The following is a 22,521-nucleotide window of genomic DNA, read 5'->3' on the forward strand; positions in this document are numbered from 1 at the left end:
TCTGGGCCTCAGTGAGAAGAGTGGGTAAAATGAGGTGGGTTCTCAGATTATAAGACCTCAGCCCAACCTGCTGTCCCAGGGTCCATCACCCCACCCTCACCTGAGCAGCAGCCGTAGGTGCTCCTGGTCCCCGATGACATCATACTTGAGTGAGAAGACAAGGTGGCCCAGGGCAGTGTCCAGTGAGTAGTAATTGAAATGCTCCTGTGGGAGGTGGAGCCAAGGTAGTGGGTGAGACTGAGCTTGTGGCTTCTGGAACCAGACCAGAAAGCCAACTCATTCCCGGGTGGGGGTCCTTCACCAAGCAGAAGGTGTCACAGCCAATAAATAGCAGACTCTGTACCAGACAGACCCACATTCAAATCCTGCCGGGATTTGCCAGCCGCGTAGCCTGAGAAGGTCACGTCACCTCTCTGTGCCTCAGTTTCCTAGTCTATAAAACAGAAGTGGGATCGCTTACTTTGTGGGATGGTGGCGGGAACTGAAGGGGATAAAGCGCCTGGCACAGAGTAGGTATTCAACGAATGTTTATAGAAACCCGGGCTCTCTGTGTCCTCGTCAAAGTCAGGATCACATTCGGATCTCCATACTTGTCTCCTAGCGCTGCCCTTCTCAGGGCTGGGCACACAGTAGGGACTCAATAAAAATATGCCAACTGATTGCTCAACCTTTGGCTTCTGAAGCCAGGGCCCGTGAGAAACAGGAAGTGAAACATGTCATGAACACACTGGGTGGCTGACCGGGCAGGTTCCCACCCTCCTACCTCACTGGGAAAAGCCGGAGGGTGGGAAGGAATACCCCGGGGGGCACGAGAGGAAACTGCAGCAGGCACCCCCGGAGAGGAGCCCAGGGCTAGCACCTCCAGGCAGGAAAGCCCCAAAGCCAAGGGCCACGAGTGCTAGGACAGCACACCTGGGCTCCCGCTGCCAGCGCCGGCCTTGGGAGTGGAGCTGGCTCTGCAGCCACACCCGCCCCAGGAGTCATCCTGGAAGTAAGTCCTGTTTAAACATGAACCTCTGTGCTCAGAGGGCAGACGAAAGAGGCAGAGGCCAGGGGGCGTGCCCCCACAAATCTGCAACTCAGGGACAGTCTGAGGGCGCCTGGGGTAGAGTCCCCCTCTGCACTGCCCGGGCACAGAGCGACAGAAACCCCCAAATGCACGGCGCCATCTGTAGAGGGAATGGCAGGCACTTGCCAAGGAGGGCTGCACTAAAGTCTTCAGGGTGGGGAGTTTCCCAAAATCCCCCTGGCCAGGCCCAGAGGCGTCCAAGGAACAGTGGGAGAGTGGGCTCAGGGTCCCAGGGAGCCAATACCAAAGTCACCCTAACCTCCTCCCTCTGCCTGAACAGGCCCCGGTGCTTCCCACGCCACCTCGCCTGGAGTCGGGAGATGGCCCTGGCTCTGTGCCAGCCCATGGGGCCCCTCCTCTCTGTGCTGCCATCCTGACCCTGGTCATCATGCCTCTTCTGACCCCCCAACCTGTACCTCTTCGGGTCCTTCTGTGGTCAAGGTGCCACCATCATTCTGGCACTCATCACTCCTCAGCAAACTTTTCTGAGTGCCAACTATGTGCTCGGCCCCCACAGTCCCCCACATCGCACTCTGGACAGTGGGTGCCAAGATGCAGGTCCCTCTCCACCCACAGGGCTCAGCCTGAATCTAATGCCCCGTTCTGGCTTTGTCCTCTAGCAATGGCTCCTGAACCCAGGCCTGCTGGTTTAGTCTCAGTAACAATGTATTCCATCCCTTTCCACTTCCAGCCTTAGCACCAATACTCCTCAGGGTCAGGCCAGTGCCTTGGGCTCAGACTGAGATCATACAGTTCCCCAATTCCCAACACACCTTCCCAATACACACCTAGGAACGTGACTCTTCCCATGGCACGTCTTTTTAAAAATATATTGACATATGGCATTGTATAAACTTAAGGTGTACAAAGGTTACTTTGATACATTCATATATTGTAATATATATGACTGCCATTATGGTGATATCACCTTGCATAATTATAGTTCAATATTATTGTTTATTCCCATAGTGTGTCTTAACGGAAGGTCAGCCAGAGCTAGATCCAATTCCTAGCTCAGTAATTACGTAACCTTGACCAAGTCACTCACTTCTCTGAGCCTCAGTCTCCTCTTCCGAAAAGCCAGGACACTCCTGATCTCACGGAGTAATTATGAAGATGTACTAATAACAGTTATGATTTACTGAGTACTTACTATATATCAGGCTCTCTATGCTTGAATGTATTTTTATTACCCCATTTTTATAGATGAGGAAACAGGCTTGGGAAGGTTAAATAACTAGCCCGAGGTTATCAATAAATAGAAGAGCCCAGATTGGCACCCAGGTGAATCAAGACCACAGGGCCACGCTACACCCTGCCAGAGGCAGCACCTGGTGTGGAACCTGACACACACAGGGCCCCAGCTTGGGACCTCCCCTCCAGCTCCCACGACCTTGCCCAATAACTCTTGCCTGGAACACTGCTGGGTGACACTCTGACAAGTTGTGACCAGGCAGGGTTCCTGCTCTGGGGCTGGTGGTGGAGTAGGGGTTGCATCAATCCAGGTCATGTCACGACATTACTGTGTCTTCCCAGCCCCCACAAGATGCCTGAGGGCAGGGCCTGGGTATGTTTTGTTTGCTGCTATATACCTGGAGTCTTGAACAGAGCCAGGCACACAGCTGGCGCTCATCATTTGCTAACCCTGATTGAGCCTTACTCTATGCTAGACGCCATTCTTCACACTTTATGAGCATCCTGTCATTAAAGGCTCATAACGACCTTATGAGGTGGGTATCATCACCATCCGTTTTTACAGTTGAGGAAACAGAGGCACGGGGAGGGTAAGTGATTTGCCCAGTGTCCCATGCAGTAAGTGGCAGAGCCAGGATTCAAACCCTGGTAGCGTCTTTGCTGTTAACCATTGTGCTATAATACTGCCTTTTGCAATAAGTGGTTACTGAGTGAATGAGTGAATCCACTACACTATGCTCCCCGAGACTCAGGGCTCTAGGACTCACCCAGCCCCAGCCCCAGCCCCAAGGTTCTGCTTCCGCCCAGGCCCAGTCCTCCAACCCCAGAGGGCTACCCACCTTGCCGAGAAAGTGCTTCCGGTAGATGCGAGCTGTGGGGTTGCACTCAAGTTTCACCTTGGTCGTGGGCGACTGCAGTGGCTCTGTCTCTGGGACGCTGGTGATTTCGTGGTTGGTGCCTTCAATCCAGTAGCCCCCGAACTGGGGCAGCAGAATGAGGGGAAAGGGCCCTTCTCGCCCCAGGACCTAAAGGGGGACTCGGCTGAGAGCTACTCACACTGCACCCCACCAGGGGCCCCAGGACACCTCCCCAACTAAGGGGTACTACATGGGTCGCAGACCACATGGAGCCCCAAGTCCCATTCTCAAATGATGGAGATGGGGGCAGGTAGAGCTGGGAGCATGACCTTGGCAGAGAGGCTGAAATGTTTGGTTTGGAGGCCTTGGGTTCAAATGTGCTCTGAGGTCTTGAGCCCGTAAACTGAGTCTCCAGCCCCCACTGTGGTCAGGCTCCTGACCAGGAGGAGGACCAGGGCATCCTGAACTCCCTGCGCGAGAGCCTCCAGTACTTCGGGTGGGGATAGGCTTGGGGTAGGGGTGGGGGGGTTCCAGCTGGTTACCTCGTGCACGCTTGGGTAGGGAATATAGTCTTCCTCTGTCTGCAAAACACAAGCAGGGGGAGGCCCATCTGGGACGGGGCCCGCACACTTGACTTCCAGCCTCCCCAGAATGCTCCTTTGTTTCACCAGCCATCAGGGCTGAGAGTGTAGAGAGGGCTGGGTCCTCATCTCCCCATCTCACGGGTGGGGCAGGGCTTGCCTTGGGGTGACCCCAGGAGACGGGGGCTGAGGGCTGGCAGCCTCTTCTGGGCCCCATCCTGCCTTCCCAGAAGGAACCTCTGGACCAGTGGTTCTCAGAACAGCCTGAAGGGCTCGTTAAACACAGACGGCTGCACTGCCCCACACCCCCAAGTTTCTGATGCCCTGGGCCTGGATGGGCCTGAGCATTTACGTTCTCACAAGCTCCCAGGTGGTGCTGATGAGGCTGGTCTGAGGACCACATTTTGAAAACCGCTGCCCTGGACGAAGCATCAGGCTTATGCCCATGAACCTTCTTTAATCCTTACCTCTGTAGCCCTGGGCCCATTCTCCCAGGCCCGGCCACCAGTCTTCTGGGATGGCTGGGGTCCCAAATCATCAACCAGAGTCCTATGCCCCTCTGGAGGGGCTATGCAGCTCCCACCCCAAGAAAACTTGGGTCTAAACAAGAGCCTCGTTGCATCCCCTTCAGTCCTGTCTCTTGTCAGTCTCCTCATGGGAGTTGAGGGGCCACCAGGTCATCCTCCCCTCCCCTCCCCCGCAGCCTCCCTTCTAGACAGGAGCTACAGGGAACAGAAGAGCATAAGACTCCTGGGTCTTGGGTTTGAGTCTTCCTACAACTGCGCATCGTAACTGGCGTCCATTTCACACACGCTGTCTTGTGAGGTATTGGGGCTTCGACCCAGGGATGGCAAGGCCTGGAGAGGCAGGGTGAGTTTTCAGGGGTGAAGACAGGGTGAGGAGGAGCTGGAACAGGGCCCCAGGCCTATAGCAAGGGAGGGGTCCTCCACGTCTCAGAACTCCTAGACTACTTCTCACGAAAGAGTGATGGGTTCTCCTGGGCTGGCTGCTTTGGGTGGGCAGCTGTAGCGGCACCTGAGGGAGGACGTCTGCCCCCCTCCTTCCCCCTCCAAGCCCTTTGGAGAGGCTGCTCAGGGAGCCCATAGAAGAAAGGATGGGGTGGTGCCGGATCAGACCTACTTTGAGAGGTGGTGGGAAGGAGCATCGTTGTTCATCCATCCTGCTTCCCTGCAAAGAGAGGCCAATATTCCCGCTGCACCCCTCCCTCTCTCCCGCTGCACCCCTCCCAAGCCTGCAGCGTCAATGCCTCCCCCTGGGCTCATAGCTCTTCCTGTGTAGAAGGGGAAAGCCAACCTTGTGGGGTACTCCCAGGGCAGGGTGCACGGTTACTCAGGCCCCTCGGCAGGGCTGGCTGTACTGCTGGTACCCTGGGCTGCAGGAGGCGTGGCAGTGAGGGGAATTGGGGGCCCTATGCGCCTGCTGCTGGGAGTGGGGGCAGGGGTGGTGTACGCGTGCCTGCGTGTGAGTGTGGGGATGTGGGGAGGGAAGCTATTGCATCCACACAGATACATGTTGTTCAGAGAGGAGGGGTGGGGAGAGACAGGGAGAGGGAGAGCGGGGAGAGAGGGGAGAGAGAGGGAAGGAGAGAGGAGGAGGGGAAAGGTGGAGGCAGAAAGACTAAGCAAGAGAGGCAGAGAAGCAGGAAGGGACAGGAGAGGTTTAGAGGGTGGAATGATATCGGGTAAAGCTCCTACGGTGTGTTCAAGTCGTCCTAGCCCCCCGCGCACCTCCCAACACATACCCACGCAAAAAAAGACAAGAGCCTGAAAGCCCAGGGCCGGAGTCAGGCAGAGGGGGTGGGAGCTGCCCCCCAGGCTGCCTCGCGCAGTAACACCTCCCCCTACCTGCAGCACAGTTCTGGTCGCCCTGTCCCCTGGCATCTGTCCCTCCTCCCCCTCTACATGGGGGTCCTGCAGAGTCTGTAATGCCTCTTGGGGGATGGGGAATGGTATGTACATGTGGGGGTGATTCGAGGCAGGGACCCTTGCCCTGCTGGGGATCTACATAGCGCTGGGGAGACACAAATGGGGCCTGGGCCCCTGGGTGAGACAGGGAGTTGGGCACCCCCTACTGTGATCCCCACTTAGGGGCTCTGGACAACACACTGCCACTATCTCCTTCCTGCACGGTCTGCCAAAGGCTCCTGGACCATCCTGAGAGATGTGTGGGGTTGGAGATATGGCAAGGGCTCCCCACCCCCAGTCAGTCCCCTCTGCGCCTCCCCAGAATGGCTAAGGAGCCAGCCTCACCTGCATCTTTTCAATCATCTCAAACAGATCTGTGTTCTGCAAGAGAGGAGGAGAGAGATGGTCAGTCTTCAGCGTGGTCCAGCTGATCCTGCTGAGCCCCCAAGGAGATCCTGCACCCAACCCAGCCATCCCGGTCCCCCCAGTTCTGACTAAACAACTTGGACCTATCAGCCCGAAGCACAGGCCCCAAGGGGCAGCCTACTCGACTCAGTCCCCTTACCCAAAGGAGGAGGCTGGTGCCTCAGACAGAGGGATGTGACCTTTGGGGAGAGACATATCTCCTTCATGTCACTACAAGGTACCAGGATCAACCCATGGACCCCAAAGAAGAGCCCCAGGTCCCAGCCCCAGAGAGGACCCCAGCTGGGACCCTCAGAAGGGTCTGTGGTTCTACCCACCTCTCTTGGAAGAGGGTCCCACCTGCCTATCTCAAGCACCCGGGGTGCTATTGGGAAAAAGGATGCTGGCATATCCCATTGGTCCAACACACGTGTGTGAATCCACACTCACCCCTCCACCCCTCACACTCCAGACAGCCTCTCCCGAGGCTACTTAGGGCACACGCAGGGTTAATCGGGCATCTGCCAGCTGCTCTGGCAGCCTCTGCCTCTCCAGCGCCAACTCCCTGCAGCCTTCCTGGAAGGCGGCATCTTTGACGGCTGGCAGGGCTGGGGGCTGGGCCTGGGAAGCCCCCAGAGGCTCCAGGACGGTGCCTCTCCCCCAACCCCTCCCCGATCCTGAGTCCACACACATGTGCTATAGGGTTGTGCACCAGGAAACACATACTCTTTCTCTCTTGCTTGAGCGCACACAGGCCTACACACCAATATTTAAATAGTCGTGCTGTACCAAAGAAAGCAAACACACACAAACCCATGGGGTCTGTGCACATCAATCCTTAGACCCAGAGCTATGTACTAACACACAAATAAATGTGTCAGTGTCCCAAGCTACACAACAGCACACCCACACACACACACAGGTCCATGTACCACGAGAACCACACAAACGAATGCAAGCCCACCCCTGTGCAGATCTGCACATCAATCATTGCAGGTAAAACTACACGAACACCACAAAACCACTCACGTCCGCGTGCAGAGAGACACAATAACATGCACTCACAGACACAGGCAGGTATGTTCACGGAAACTTAGCTACAGAGCCCCGCTCCCACGTACCTTCCCCATCAGAGTCACGCACCCTGTGAAACAGACACGACAGACTTTAAATGAGTTTTAAGAAAAAGAAGAAGCATGCAGCAACTGTGGCAGTGGCGAGTCACCAAGGGTGAGGAGCACACGTCCGAACCTCACGCACCCCTCACACCCGCTTGAGCACACACCACCCATCTCCCTCTCTCTCTCGCACACACACACACACACACACACACACACACACAGACACACGCACAGAGCTCTGTGAAAGATCACAAGACACAAAAACCCATGTACATACTCTGAGAACTGGCCACAGGGGCAAAATCCACCCCATGAAATGCACCACATTAGTCCATTGGAGATGCTGACCCTCGGGTCACCTATGGTCATACCCAACGCTTCTGAGCTTGGACAAGACAATTCCACAAGCAGTTACAGCACAAACCACAGACACACACCTGTAGCCCAGGTAGACAAACATGCCTATAAACCTAACATCCTGTACCACAGCAGCCTCGGCATCTGTGCCCAAATAACCTCATGCCAGCACAGTGCCAGTGCCAGCATGAGTGATGGAGGAACATTAAAGTCCTCCAGAGCACCCCACTCTGGGTAACCTAACACGGCCGGGAACAACATGCACCTGGAGTCACAGCCACATAAACACTGATGCATGGTACTGTCACCCAGAGCGCACACACAGCAACAAGTTACACCCACAGTCACTGCCTCACAGGAGCAGCAGACGCCCTGACACATGGAAGGCTGTGAGCCAAGTGGCCAAGAGCACCATGCAAAGTTACACTCTGACATTCAGACCACCTTAAAGGGGACAGGGGACCGACAACATGGACCCGAAGCTAAAACACACACACGCACGCACGCATGCAGGCATGCACACACGCACATGCACACATAGTGCCATGGTAGCCCCGAGCCACAGTGCCACTACAGTCACTGTTTCTTGGAAAGGGGCAGAAAGCGCCCAAAGCCTGGGACCCCAGGGCAGGGGTGCGCCCTGTGGCTGCCATGGCCGGGTGTCATCCCAGAAGCTAACACACCCTCCATGACGGAGCCTCGCACCCCCGCCCTGGCTGGAGCAGAGCCTGTTGGACTCAAAGGAAGTCGGGCTGACCCGGCGGCTCCTGCAGACCCCTTTGGCCAGGCCATCCTCTCCCGGGTCCTCACCTGCCAGCCGGCCCCAGCAGGCAGCGAGCCCCTCCGCGGACGACCGGCGTTCGCCGGGGGCCGTGGCTGCGCCATCCCGAGCCCGGCCCGGCCCCAGCCCCAGCCCCGGCGGCGCTTCAGCTGGTCCGACGGCTCCGGCCCGCGCGCGCCCCGGACCGGGCCCCACAGCACCGAGCTCTGCGCTCCGAGCTCCGGCTCCTGGCCCGGAGGGGGCGGGGCACCAGGTACTGCCGATGCGGGGGCAGGGGCGGGGCTGCGGAGATCCGGGGCGGGGACACCGTAATCCCCGCCCCCAGAAACGGCCCAACCCACGGTCCCGGGACACTGCGCCTGCGCGCTTTCCTTGGAGCGCTGGAAGTCTTCAGCGCGCGGGGCTCCTGAGGCTCTCCGAGGCTCTCCCGGGCTCTCCGCAGCGCGTCCCCCCACCCCCGCCTTCTCTGTTTTCCCAGACTTTGGGTACCCCACATCAGGGCCTCCAGGACGGGATTCTTGGGATGGGCTGTGAAGTCCGTCAGAAAGAGGCGGCTACTTGGAGGAGACAGGACTTTTCTTGAGCATCTACTTAACGTTGGACCCTTCGCAAGTCTCATCTTCTCCCACAACCCAGGAAGTATGAGCGTCATATCTATTTTACAGAAGAGAAAACTGATTCCAAGAGGTGAAATATCATGCTCAAGATCACACAGCTAAGAAAGGCAGAACTAGGAATCCAGGGAAAGGCCTGGAGCTACTCTCCCCTCCCTCCTCCTCTCCTGCTCCCTAATGCCTGACAGTGGTGGCCCATTCCCTCCCTTCAGCAGGCCCCATGCCACACCTGGCTCTAATTGTCCCCCCACCCCCATCCTTATTGCCCCTGACCCTGGAGACAACCACAGTGCCTAGGGAGGAGCCAAGGCCCCACAGTATGGGGCAGACTTCAGGACATGTGAGTCCTCGCTCTGGCCTTGCTACAACTTGCTGAGTGAACTTGACTGAGCCCCTACCACCTCTGTAGGCTTCAGTTTTCCCATCTGTAAAATATGGCCTCTGCAGGCTCTTCCAGCTGACCCTGCATTGTGTCTGCCACTGTACAGTGGGGACAGATGCTGGGAAAGTGGCAATTGCTTCCTGAGCTGTGGCCAAGTCAACACCAGCTGCTTTAGACCCTGCAGGGGCAGGGCTGCCCACCAGCTCAGTGCCCACCATCTCTGCAGCTTCCTGAGGGAGCTGCTGGCAGCTGTCCACCACCCTCCATCTCCAGGGTTCCTGGAAGGAAGGCACTGCGCCTTCCTTTCCCCTAGACCTGGCCCTGGGTCAGGCTGGAGCCCGGGAAGCCAGCGGGAGCTCCAGAGATATGTGTTCCAGACACGGTGTAGCTCTGCTTTTAATAATTAACAGCAACAAATATTGATTTATGCAGGCACTTCCAGGCCTGAGCGCTTCCGGGCACCCGTCGAAAGCAGCCAGAGAAACATCTATTCCACTCTGGGAGGAGCAAGATCTGACCTGGTCGTATCACCAGAGATGCCTGTGTGCCAGGTGGAGTGGAAGGGGTGCACACGTGTGCATGCAGCTGTGTGTGTGTGTGTGTGTGTGTGTGTGTGTGTGTGTGAGGGGGAGAGAGACTGAGACTAGATGTGGCTGTGTGTGCCTGGACATCCTGGGTGTATATGTGTTTGTACATGTGTATCTGTACATGCTTGCATGTGTACATGTGTAAGTCTCTGAATGCATGTGCAGACGTGTTATGTCCATATACATAGCTGTGGGTAGGCTGTGTATGTACGTGTGTGCAGATTTCCGAATCCCCGAGTGAAGAAAGCCCTACGGGGGGCAAGATAGGAAGGTCCTGGGTAGCTCAGTGTCTGTACAAATGTGGCTTCCCAATGAAGAGGGGGATGTCCCTTCTAGGTGTTCTATCCTACCCTGGGAACATATGATGCTGATAATAGTTCAGCTTCCAAGTAACTTTCATAGTCATCACTCAATTGCAAGCTGGCAAGGTAGGTAGAAAAGAAACTGTCAACCCTACTTTACAGATGAAGAAACTAGGACCAAAGAGGGGCAGGGATTTGCCCACTGGACAGGGAGGTCTCCTGCCCTTCAGACTGGCTCCATCAATACCCCTCCCCCAGCATTAGGGGTACTGGGGGAGGGGGTGAAGGAAATGTCACAGGCCTGGTTGCCTCAGCCTCACCACTGGTTTGCTGAGGATCCAGACGGGTCACCCAGTGTTTCTGGATCCTGGTTTCCTTTCCTGTCAAAGGAGGATGATCCACAGACTGTGTCTTGATTCTGGGGTGGGAGTGGGCTGTTGGGAGCCTGCTGTCTGGGCTATGTGTTGGCACAAATGGAGACTTCTAGACAGACTGGGCGGAGGCCAGGAAGCCTGAGGGGAGGTAGCTCAGAGCTAATCCAAGAAGGCCAGCTCCAGGCTGTCTGAGCAGGCAGGACTCAGGGAGATGGGCTGTTCCAAGCCTCATTTTCCTAATGGGAAGACTGAGGCCCAGGCAGAAGAAGCTATCCAAGGGCACACAGCCCTCCGTGAGAACCCTGGCCTCTTCCCAGATGCTCATTCATGAACCCAGCTGCCATCAAGTCACTCACTCCCTGCCAAGCCGCAGGATCTACACGGTCTTTCTGGGGCTATTACCCAGGCACAGAGAGCAGGAGAGGGTCTCAGGAATGCCCTGATACTGTCCTTAGGACCCCACTTTGGACCCCCTTGGAGGTAGTGGTTCCCCACAAGGACACCTGGACACCTGGACACCATCCCTTGGCCAACTGCCCTCCCGGCCTAAGAGAGGTACATGGGCCCTGTTCCAAGCCAGAGTGTTCGGAGAGGAGCATGGTAGATTCTACCTCTGCTATTTCCTGGCTGTGTGACCTTAGGAAAACCACTTCACCTCTCTGAGCATCTGGATCCTCATCTGGAAAATGCCTACAACCCAAGGTTTAATGAAAAGACCAAGCAGCATGATGTCTGTGGACATGCTTTAGAAGCTACAAAGTGTGCCATAAAAGTGAGGACTATGACATTGCATTAGAGAGGCCACAAGACCAGGCACTCTAGTCAGACAGCCTGAGTTCTGGCCCTGGCCCCATCATATCCTACCTGTGTGTCTTTGAGCAATTAACTTAACCTCTCGGAGCCTCAATTTTCTCCTCTACAAAAGGGTTCTAGTAATAATAGTAGCCAGCACATAGCACTTACCGTTTGAGGGTGAAATGAGACACTGTGTGTAAACTAAGTACCCACTAAGTACCCACGTGGCCCACAGTGAATCTCCATCAATACTAGCGAGTATTACTGGTATTTGACACTTTGCATAAGTTATTGTGCTCTAAACTAGGCTATGGCTGCTTGAGGGGAGGGTCTGTGTCTGATTGCTTTCTGGCGCCCAGCAGAAAGTCTGACACAAATTAAGTGCTGGGCAAACATTTGATTTTGATAACAACAACAATAGCTTCATTTATAGGACTCTGCTTCTGTGCACGGAACGCTTTATTGGCACTTTTCCATTTAATCTTCACAATAGCCCTGTGAAGTGGGTACTGTCATCATACCCAGTTTTCAGAAGAGGAAACTGAGTGATGTTGATGATGAAGATAATGAAGAATAAATGGCTGGCCAGTTTATTCCCAGGTGTTCTGCCCCACCCCCAGCAGGGTTACAGACCCCCATTCAACTTCTGAGACTGTACCAGGCCCACCCAGGGGTAGCCCCGAACATTTTACCTCTGCCTAGTAGTCATTCTTAGGTATCTCTCAGCCCCGGGGCGTCTCCAGACCAGGAGCAGTGGGGAGGGGGACACATACCTTTGGGTAGAGTGAAGCAGTGTTGGGGGGAACGAAGTCCACTCGTGGCAGGTCTAGGGCCTGAGGGAAGCGCTGGTTCTGCCCATCACTCCTCCTGGAAGAGAAAAAGAGTCTGAGGTCAGGAGAGCCCCAAGATGGAACATTTGTGAGCTCTGGAAGAGTCTCCTACGGAGCTGGGAGATGTGCAAGGAGAGAGACTTCATGGAAGAAGGGGTACTGGGCTCCTCGAGAGGAGGAAGAGGGGCTGCTAAATAGGCTCCCCTTTCCCGGAGATCAGAGATGGGGACAGGGTCTCCCCACAAGCTCTCCATTAGGCCTTCCTCATGTTTACCCCAGCCAAGAGGATGCCCATTCTAAAGATCGGTGCACTGAGGCAGGGAACAGTGAGGATTGCTGCTGAGGGCTGAACCCTAACCTCTGAACTAAGAGGGATGCCCAGACTCCCTGAGCTTTCAGGGAGACAGCAGTCTTAGGGCTGAGAGGCCGCCAGGCTTCTGCTATCACTGACAATAACGATATCATATCAATACGGACACTCAGCTGGGCCTACTGTGCCAGGCCTTGGGCCAAAGCTCTTTTTCCAGGCCTGAGGGCACAGACTCCTCACCACACTGGTATTCGCACTTGACAGATAAGGGCCTGAAGGCATGCAGAGGTCATACAGCTGGTCAGCAGCAGGACCAGCATCTGAGGGAGGCCTGGACTCTTTGCCCACACCTGTATCCCTCTCTGAGGAAAAGAAACAGATCTGGTGATGGTGAAGTCAATTCCTGTCACCCCAGAAAGTCTGCAGAGGAGGCCACCTCTGGGGTCAGGGAGAGGATGAGCCCAGTAGCTCCTGGGACCCAGGAAGCCCAGAGCTTGGGGAGCAGGCCTGGCTTCCGCTCATTGCCTAGGGCCACCCTGACGTGGCTGTACCCCCGCCCAGGTCCCATCAACCCAGACAGATCCCAAAAAGGTGAGTCATTTAGGCTGTCAGATGATCCTCAGGTGGAGCTGGGATGCCACACCTCAGGAGGGGAAGGACCTGCGGGAACCTGGCCCAGGGAGGAGACCCTGACGACATTCAGCCTCCCTGCTGACTCCCCTCAGCCCAGCCACACCGGCAGAAGAAAGGCCCAGAGGGACTGGCCATAGCTCCGCTCCGCCTCCCAGGAGTGCATCTTAAAATGCAAGGTCTTGACCCAGAAGGTTGGATATAACAGTGCCATTTCCAGCCTATGGCATCAGCGTGGGGGAGGTCTTCCCAGGCACTTGCCTCCCATGTGGCCTTAGGCGAGTAACACACTCTTCCTAGCCTCAGTTTCCAAAAAAAAAAAAAAAATTCACCGTAAAGCCTGGGCAGCTACTAGGCATTCACTCAATAAATTCTGATACTCATCCACTTATGGTGAACTCCGGCTCCGCAAGTCAGAATCTCATTATTTGTTGAATGGCTGAATGACAGAATGACTGAATGAAGGTTGGCAGTAGGGAGGTACTGAAGGTTTGTGAGCCAGGGAACAGCTGAATACAGATTCCTATAGACTGCAAGGTAGTGAGGTGGAGAGAGGCTGCAGAGGTCCACAGAAATGGCCCTGGCGAATTCCACTGTGGCTGCCGTGGGGACTCTTCTCTGAGACCCACTGTGTGCCTGAAACTGCGTCAAGCATTTTACACCCTCATGACAGTGCTAGAAGTTTGGCATTACTTATCCCCATTTTTACAGATGGGAGAAAATGAGGTTCAGAGAGGTGAAGCCATTTCCCCTAGCCAGTGGGCAACACACCCAGAAGTTAAAGCACATGCCCTTCACTGAGCAGGGCCAGTTGTCAGTGGGTTGAAGAGCAGAGGCTGCCCAGGGCCTGGGGTTGAAGACCAGGTGAGGCTGGCCCCCATGGTGGTGGGGACCACTGTCTTGGCATGGCCCTGGCTGCCAAGTGAAGGCCGTTGCCTATGATAGAGCTATTCGGGTTGTGTTCTTTTGTCTACCCTGTTACACCTCCAGGTTCAGGCAGTGGCCACTGTGGGTCAGCCTGGCAGCAGCTCCCTAACATGCTCCCTTTCCAGAACCCTCAGCTTCAGTTTCTCCATGCCCGGATGTCCATCTCACTCAGGACTGCTCACACTGGCACAAGGCTAGGGAGGTCTCTGAAGACAAAGGAGCTCTGGCTTCTACCCAGGACCCAGCCTCGAGGCCCTCAGGTATCCGGTTCCTGGCTGGCTCCTCACAGGCAATGCCCAACCCCCCTCCCCCAGGCAACTCCACCTAAAAGGTCATTGCTGAGGTCCTGAAGATCAGGGGGAAGGAATGGGATCCAGGATGAGGACACAGCAGGAAATCGGAAGCTCTGGGCCCTGCCTGCCCCCATCCTCCCAGCCTTGAGGGATAGAAAGGCAGTAATAACAAAAGCCACAGCCTACCTGTGCCTTGCATGATCTTATTTCATCCTCATGGCTCCTGCATGAGGTAGGTGCTCAAAACCTGCCTGCTTTGCCCAGGAGGAAACTGAAGCTTAGAAGGTATGTTAACTTGCCCAAGGTCACACAGTTAATGAGGCAGAGCAGGCATCTGAACCCAGGTTTGTTATTCTGGAGCCCAAGATCTGAACTTCATAGCATGGGCGGCCAGCCCTGTGGACCCAGCATGACACATCAGAGAGGTAATAATCATAGCGACAACAGTGATGGCAGCCAACAGGTCGTACCATGGGCACGCTCTGCCTCAACTGCTTCACTTGTAAATTAACCCTTATCTTTCAGAGGAGGGAACTAAGACAGAGAAGTTAAGCAATTTGTCCAAGGACATGCTGACAGGAAACGTAAATGAAATGTGGAGGACATGAACCCCTGACCATCTAGGACTCGATGCTGTGCCCTAACGCTGCCTCTTAGTAAGTAGGAGTCGCTCAATAAAAGCTTTGGAAGGAATGAATAAACTCAGCCCCTCACCTCCCTCCCCACCCCTCTAGCCTCCTCTGACACCTTCTCTTTCTCCTCTCAGCCTTCCTCATTTCTCACCATCTCTTCCCCGCCTGTCCAGCCCTCCCTCCCTCCCTTCCCTTTGCCTTTCGCTTCTGCAGATCTCCCAGACTTGGTCATTTTCCTCCCTCTTCATGAACTTGAACCTCTCTGACTCTCCCCTCTCTCTCCTCTCCCACCCTTGTCTCCCCCTGGTTGCCATTATTCCATTCACACGGGGTCCTCCAAGCCTCTACCCCCTCCTCACTTCTCTGACAACCTTCCTGACCCTATGGCCTGGAGCAGCTTAAAATGCTTTACAGTCCTGCACATGCAGCAGCTGGGAGGTGCCTGGAGCATGCCTTCCCCCTGCAGTGACCATGGTCATATATCTGTATAGCACTCTACAGTTTACACAGGCATTGTCTCATTTGATTACCACAGCAGCTTTGTGAGGATAGACTACTATCCACCTTTTTCCAAATAAGAAAACCGAGGTTCAGAGAGGTTAAGTGACAAGCCCAAGGTCACACCAGGGAAAGGGCAGTTCCAAGGTCTGACTCCAGCCTGGGGTTCTTCACCTGCACACATCATAGCTGCTCTCAACCTCAGTCCTGCTGCCTAGCCCCAGTGGTCTCCCCATCGCAGCTCCTGGCTCCTGCAGCCACCACCAAGCATCTTCCCTAGGTCCAGCTCCAATCTTGCCCTGCCTGGACGCCTGCCTACACATACAAAACACCTTGGACACAGAAAAAGGCACTAGCCAGAGAGGAAGTGACTTGCTCAAGGTCGCAGAGAAAGCCAGAGCCAAGCTGGAGTCCAGGCCAGGCACATTCCTGGGTCACCTTCAGGCCCTGCAAATTCATGGCCACCAGCCAGCTGGCTCCCGCTCTCCTGCCTCTGGAGCACCCATCTCTCCCAGGAAAAAGGCGAGGCAGGGGTGTGGGGGAGGGCCCAGGGGCCCAGCTCCTGAGTGGGATGGGCCAGGCAGGAAGCTGCTGCTGACAGCTCCTGGGTTTCTTGGCAACTGTCACTGCACCTCCTCCCCATCCCTTATCTCCGCATTGAGGTAACAATAATAATCTCACCATGGTGAGTACAGCTCTTTGTACTTTTCAAAAGCCCTCTTTATCTGCTCACCCCTGGGACACTCACCGGAACTGGATCAGGAGATAAGGCAGTCACTAGAATCCCCAATTCCCAGGAGTGTAAACTGAGGCTTAGAAGGTTAAACCACAACCTTGAGGTCACTCAGCAAGGCGGGGGCAGACTGCGGACTAGAACCCAGGCCTTCCATCAATCAGTCCAGGGCTCCACATGCCACACTGGGGTGGTGGGCATCTCAGGGAGGTCCCACATTCTGCAAAACGCAGGTCAGACCCAGGCATGGTGGGAGGGATAGAGAAGACGGAGGGCAGATGACCAAATGCCTCCCTGGGCTGCTTTCTACCTGTTAACCTGCTGGAGAGTTGGTGGAAAGTCCTGTCTTTTTCTCTCATCTGCAAAATGAGAGATAATACACCTGCCTCATAAGGTTGCTGTGAGCCATGAAGTGAGTACTCCAGAAGTGTTTGCTGTTGTTGTTGTTGTGATGATGATGATGATGATGATGATGACGACGACGACGATGATGATGATTTGCCACTCTCTTGGAGAACCCCACCCTTTCAGGATACTAGAGGTGGGACTGAGCTGTCCTGGGGGTAGGACTTGGCCCTTTGGCCATCCAGGGACAGCTGTCCTGGATGGAGGGCCCCAGGTGGCTCTGGCTCCTGCTGACTCTTCCAGTCTCACCTCCGCATGCACACATAGCCCCTTCCCATGCCCAGTTGCCTGTCCTAGGCTGGCTAGGCCGCAGGCAGTTTTCCAGACAAGCTGCGCTATTTCATACTGCGGAGCCTCTGCATAGGCTGTTTGTTCACTCTATTAGGGGCTCCCTTTTCCTTCTTTTCTGCCTGAACTATTCATGCTTTAAAATTCAACATGTGAAACTCTGGTGGCCAGAACAGGGGACATACAACCACCAAGGCACGAAGCCTGTGATGGGGAGCAGGGTGGCTGGACAGGTGTTAGCCATCACACACACGAGTTGAGAAACCAGACTTGAATGGCTGGGAGGGCAAAGGAGGGGCTCAGCTGCCAGTGAACATAGGGCTGCAGGGGCCAGTGCTGGTCACCAACGGTCTATGAGAGCAGCTAGTTCTACCAACCTGGTGATCCATGTGGGGGGAGGAGGAGGGGCCACAGACCTGAAAGTGAGAAGCGGGTACGGAGGCCTACTCCTATGGACCCTCGCACCCCTGAAAGAGGCCCCTCTAGATGGGGCTTAGGAGCTAGCTGCCTGTGTCTCCCAGTCATGGTATCAGGGCTAAGGGGACTCTAATCTCCTGAAACCAGAGACTAGAGGCCGCTCTGGAACTGCCCCCTTCCTCAGGGGCCACAGAGGCCCATTGTCTCAACCGTCCGGCACTGCCCCCACTGCTTGCCCATGGCCCTGCCAAGGTGCCAGGGAAGGTGGCCAGGGGCAGCCTGGAAAGCAAGTTTCTGAAGCTAGGCCCAGGGAGCCTGGCCCTCTCCTCCCAGGCCCATGGGGGGCAGGGGACACAAGCATGGTCACTCCAGGCTCTCTTCTCTCAGACACCTTTAACCTCTGCCAGGACTCAACAGGGAGTGAACATAGGGGTGCGGGTCGGGGGGAGCCAAGCGCTGCGATATCATGTAATCCTACAACTGCGATTACGGGCTGCTATGATCTTCACCCCATTTCAGAGATAAGAAAGCAGAGGCTCAGTGAGGTTGCAAGATGGGCCCGGGGTCTCACAGCCATCAAATGGTAGAGCTGGCAAGGTCCCCCTGGGGATAGCAGGGCAGGACCTCAGGCTCCAGGCTGGGCGGAGGGGTGAGCTGGGGGGCCCCCACCCTCACCCAGCTCTGGCAGAGCGCCGAGACATCCGGATCCCGGAGCTGGGCCAGGCAGTGGCCTCCTGTGCAAACAACAGGTTGGCAGCCCCGAGAGGAGATCATGGGATTGGCCCCCACCTGGGGTGCAGCACCTGGGGACTGGGCCTCCCATCCACCTGCTACCTGCCAGCGCCTCCCTGCCCAGGTAGCCCAAGCCCTGCTGTGTCCTAAGACTGACCCTCCCCGCCTCCCAGAAATGGACTCCTCCCTGCACACGCGACAGAGGAGGAGTGACACTGAGATGACCTAGCCGTGGGGCCTCTGCTCAGGTAATAACGACATCTGCTTACCCGGCCTGACACTTTCCAGCTTACACACCGCCTTCACTCTAGACCCTCTCAACAGCCTCACGAGGAGCCTACGGCAGGTCGTATTACCTTCGTCGCACACGGAAGGAAACCGAAGCTGGGACAGAGGTGGTGACTGGCCCAAGGTACCACACCCAAAGCTCAAACCCGGCTGCTCCATTCCTTGCCCCATCAGTGCAGAATAACTCTGGCTGGTGGGCCTGGCACCAGCTGCCCACCCTTAGTGCCCGGGGAACGGGTGGGCCAGGGCCCACGAGCCGGGCCTTCCCAGCACCCACCGGGTGGGGCCTGATGCCTATGCACAGTCTTAGAACCACCTATGCCCCACCCCCCTCATTAACCTACCGTCCTTCCTCCCCCCTTCCCCACCCCCTGCAGCCCAGGGGTCTCCTTCTCGGAACTCCATGCACTCCTTCACTCACTCACTCCAACACCCACCCGCTCCCCCACCTGCCCTTCAGTCCTACGTGCAGTCGCGTATTCAGGACACAAGCCCTGAGTCCTGCTCTGGGCAGAACAGTGGGGCTGGATGTTGGCATCAGAGCCAGCTGAGCCAGGCCCTCCCCTACCTCAGAGCAAAGCCCCAGTGACACTGGGCCAGACTGTTCTCTAGCTGTTCCCAGCACTCCTTGGGCCTCACTGCCTAGACACTGAACCCTCCAGTGCTGAGGCCTTGTTTGATCCATCCTTCTCCCTCCCTCACCAGTGCGTATGCTGCCTCATGGGCCCCAGGCTGAAGAGAAGTTCCAGCCAGGCCAAGACGAAAGCCCCCTTGGAAAGGGACAAAGTCACCATCTCCTAACCAAAAGGGACAAGGAAAAGCCTTGCCTCTGCTTCTAAATCGCTTAAGTCACCATAATCTCCCCAAGCAGTTTCTGCTGGAGACTGGGACGTAGTCTAGATGATGCTGAGGTCCAGTCCGGCCCGGACGTTCTGAAGGAGGGTGAACAGGAGGATAAGAAACTGGGAGCTGAGTCTGCAGAGGACTTTTTGAAACTGGAACCCGGGAGGGTCTACTCTGCCTGGCTGTGCAGGGGGCCTCCGGCTCCCCGAGGCTGCTTCTCTTCTCTGAGCCTCAGCTTCCCCATCTGCAAAATGGGACAGTAATACATACTTTGCAGGGTTGTTGCACAGAATAAATTGGATATTACACATACAATCTGACTAGCCTAGAGCTGAGTATAGTCACGTGCCACATAATGGTATTTTGGTCAATGACAGGCTTCATATATGATGGCGGCCCCATGAGATTATAATGGAGCTGAAAAATTCCTATCAGATAGTGACGTCATAGCCATCTTAATACTGTAGCACAATGCGTTACTCACGTGTTTGTGGTGAAGCTGGTGTAAACAAGCCTACTGCCCTGCCAGTCATATAAAAGTATAGCACATACAATTATGTGATAATTATGTACATAATACTTGATAATGATAATAAATGACTATATGACCGGTTTATGAATTTGCTATCCAGTACTTTTTATCATTATTTTAGAGTGTACTCTTTCAACTTTTAAAGCTTGCTGTAAAACAGTCCGCCACGGTACGCCGGCAGCGGCCTCATACACCTCATGTTTACCACATCTCCTGATGGCATCATTTAATCTCACGCTGTTCCATACATTTAGTGCAGCCCGAGCGTACAGTGTTTATAAAGTCTTCGGCAGTGTACATAACGTTCTCGACCTTCACATCCACTCGCCGCACACTCACCGGCTCACCCCGAGCAACTTCCAGTCTTGCCAGCCTCATTCACGGGAAGTGACCTTTACAGGTGTGCTATTGTTTATCTTGTCTACTGCCTTTTGACTGTACCTTTTCTATGTTCAGATATGTTTAGATACATAAATACTTACCAGGGTGTCACAGCTGTCTACAGTATTCAGCACAGGAACAGGCTATGCAGGCTTGTAGCCTAGAAGCAACAGGCTAAGCCACGCGGCCTAGGTATGCAGTAGGCTTTACCACCTAGGTTTGTGTAAGTGCGCTCTGTGATGTTCATACAACAAAATCACCTAACGATGCATATCCCAGATCGTATCCCCATTGTTAAGTGGCACATGACAGTATACAGTAAGTGTTCAATAAATGACAGGCTCCTGCCTAGAGAGGTATTCCATCAGAAGTGTGGGCTCTAGAGCCAGGCTGCCTGAGTCTGTATCCTTGTTCTGCCACCTAACAGCTGTGTGACCTTGGGCAGTTACTTAACCTCTCTGTGCCTCAGTTTCATCATCTATGAAATGGGATAACAGTGCCTGCCTCCAAGGGTTGTCACGAGGATTGAATGAGTTCATAATGTAAAGTACGTAAACATTAGGCATGAACATTTCCTGGCTTTCCCTTCTCCCTTCCTTTCTCCCTTCTTTCCTTCTCTGCAGGCTGCTGAGGAGCGAGGCAGGACGCCCAAGTGAAAGTTGGGAGAAGGTAGACTATAGTACAACTCAAGAAACAATGTGATAAGTAGAGCTGCCCAAGAGTAAAACCACCAGTTGTGTAAGGGACTGGAGCTCCCTGTCACACAAAGGCAGGTAGAGCCTCTCAGGGACACAGTGGGAAAAAAAGGAGTAAAGAGCATGAGCTTGACTAGATGACCTCCCAGGAGCCTCCCACATCTGGAATTGGTGCCTCTTGAAGACTCTGGGGTCCCTGTGGTCGAGGACAGAGGCAGTGGATCGCTCCCATCATTTTGAGGAAATGGACTTTCCTGGGTTGGCTGGGGGCCCATAAATTGCAGCTACTTCTCTAAGGGTTGTTAGGCCACTCCTATTTAAGATGAAACTGTGCATCCTCTTTGGCCCAGAAACTCCACATGTAGGCCTTTATCCTCCTGAAATACTTACACAAATGCACAAAAATATATGAACAAAGAACATTCATTGCAGCAGAGTTTGCAATAGCTAAAATCTGGAAGCCACCCCCAATGTCCAGTCAAGAGACTGGTTAAATATCAAGGCATATGCAAACCATGGAATATCATACAGCAATGACAAAGAAGTTCTCTAGTCCTGACAGAAAAAGGGATTTGAGGCAACACTGGTTATGTGAGAAAAGCAAGTTGCACAACAAAAATCTTACTTGTGAACATTTTGAATGACACGTAAAAGTTCATATGGGTCATCCCTGGGAGGCAGGACCACGAGGAACTTCTGTCTTCTACAAGACATGTTTTTCTCCATTGTTTGGATTTTCACAATGAGCACTTATTATTTTTTGTATTCAAAAAAAAAAAAATGAAAGATTTCTGAAAAGTGAGCACTTACTATGAGTCAGCTCTCTGAGTACCTGAATCCTTTACCTTTCTCAATCACCTTGAGGAGATATTCTTCACTCCTTATTCCAAAGAGGAGAAGCTGACTCAGAGTGGGGTTAAACACCATGGCCAAAGCCCCCCAGCCAGGAGCGACAGAGCTGGGCTTTAATTCCATTCCTGGCTGACTCTGAAGCCCACACTCTTTCCCCCACACTAGGCATTAGGCAGCCTGCTCTGAGGGTCAGGGAAGAAAGAAGACAGGAGGGAAGCGGCACAGGCAGCTGGGCACAGGGCAGAGCCCTGGGACTCGACCGGCACATCCCGGGAGCCAGGCCAGCCGAGGTTAACATGTGCGTGAGGGACAGGGCTGTCTACCTCATTTGCAAATGTAAACGCAGGCCTGAGCTGCCCCAGGCCTGCAGGCGCTGAGCTCCACCCCTGGTACTACCCACTGAGGCCACAGGGGGACTAGGCAGGTGGGCTCATGCTGGGGCTCTAAATAACTTTCCGAGCTGATCAACCTGTTTCTGGAAAGAATTCGGTGTTGAAGGTCTCTTGCCACCTCTTCAGTGAGAGCCCGGAAATGTGACGAGCACAATTGTGTTTGCCTGAGTCCAGATGGACCAGTGATCAGATCTACAAGTCAGATGGACCTGAGTTCAAATCTCAACTACGTCGAGCTCTAGCTGGGTGGCCTGGGGCAAGTCACTTCACCTCTCTGAGTCTCCATTTCCTGAAGGGTTGCTGTGGGAATTCAATGAGATAATGCACGTGAAAATATTCTCTGAGCTGGAGACCACCTTCCACGTGCAGGGGAGGGTTATACTCCTACGCGTGTGTGCATGCGGCCTGTGCATGTCGGTGCAAGTGTGGAGTGAACGGAGGCTAAATCAGAGGGTCTTGCTCCACAGAATCAGCAAGCAAGCGAGGCAAACGTCTGACA

The 22,521-nt window shown here is 54.7% G+C and overlaps 1 protein-coding gene across 8 annotated transcripts in view; it reads right to left on the reverse strand.

Annotated features, from left to right (window-relative positions):
- Positions 1 to 22,521, reverse strand: part of LOC107513052 (RAP1 GTPase activating protein) — a 62,970-nt gene that overhangs the window by 15,775 nt on the left and 24,674 nt on the right. For all 8 annotated transcript variants that reach the window (XM_016149249.2, XM_036229760.1, XM_036229756.1 and 5 more), the window contains 6 exons: positions 12,118 to 12,211; positions 5,972 to 6,007; positions 4,842 to 4,889; positions 3,663 to 3,701; positions 3,103 to 3,288; positions 101 to 204 (listed from right to left, as the gene is read on the reverse strand). In XM_016149249.2, the coding sequence (XP_016004735.1) occupies positions 101 to 204; positions 3,103 to 3,288; positions 3,663 to 3,701; positions 4,842 to 4,889; positions 5,972 to 5,989 (395 nt within the window). In that variant the 5' untranslated portion in view covers positions 5,990 to 6,007; positions 12,118 to 12,211. The remainder of the gene's footprint in view (positions 1 to 100; positions 205 to 3,102; positions 3,289 to 3,662; positions 3,702 to 4,841; positions 4,890 to 5,971; positions 6,008 to 12,117; positions 12,212 to 22,521) is intronic.

The sequence above is a fragment of the Rousettus aegyptiacus genome, unplaced genomic scaffold, assembly GCF_014176215.1.
Source record: "Rousettus aegyptiacus isolate mRouAeg1 unplaced genomic scaffold, mRouAeg1.p scaffold_m13_p_1, whole genome shotgun sequence".
In the NCBI taxonomy this organism is placed as follows: domain Eukaryota; kingdom Metazoa; phylum Chordata; class Mammalia; order Chiroptera; family Pteropodidae; genus Rousettus; species Rousettus aegyptiacus.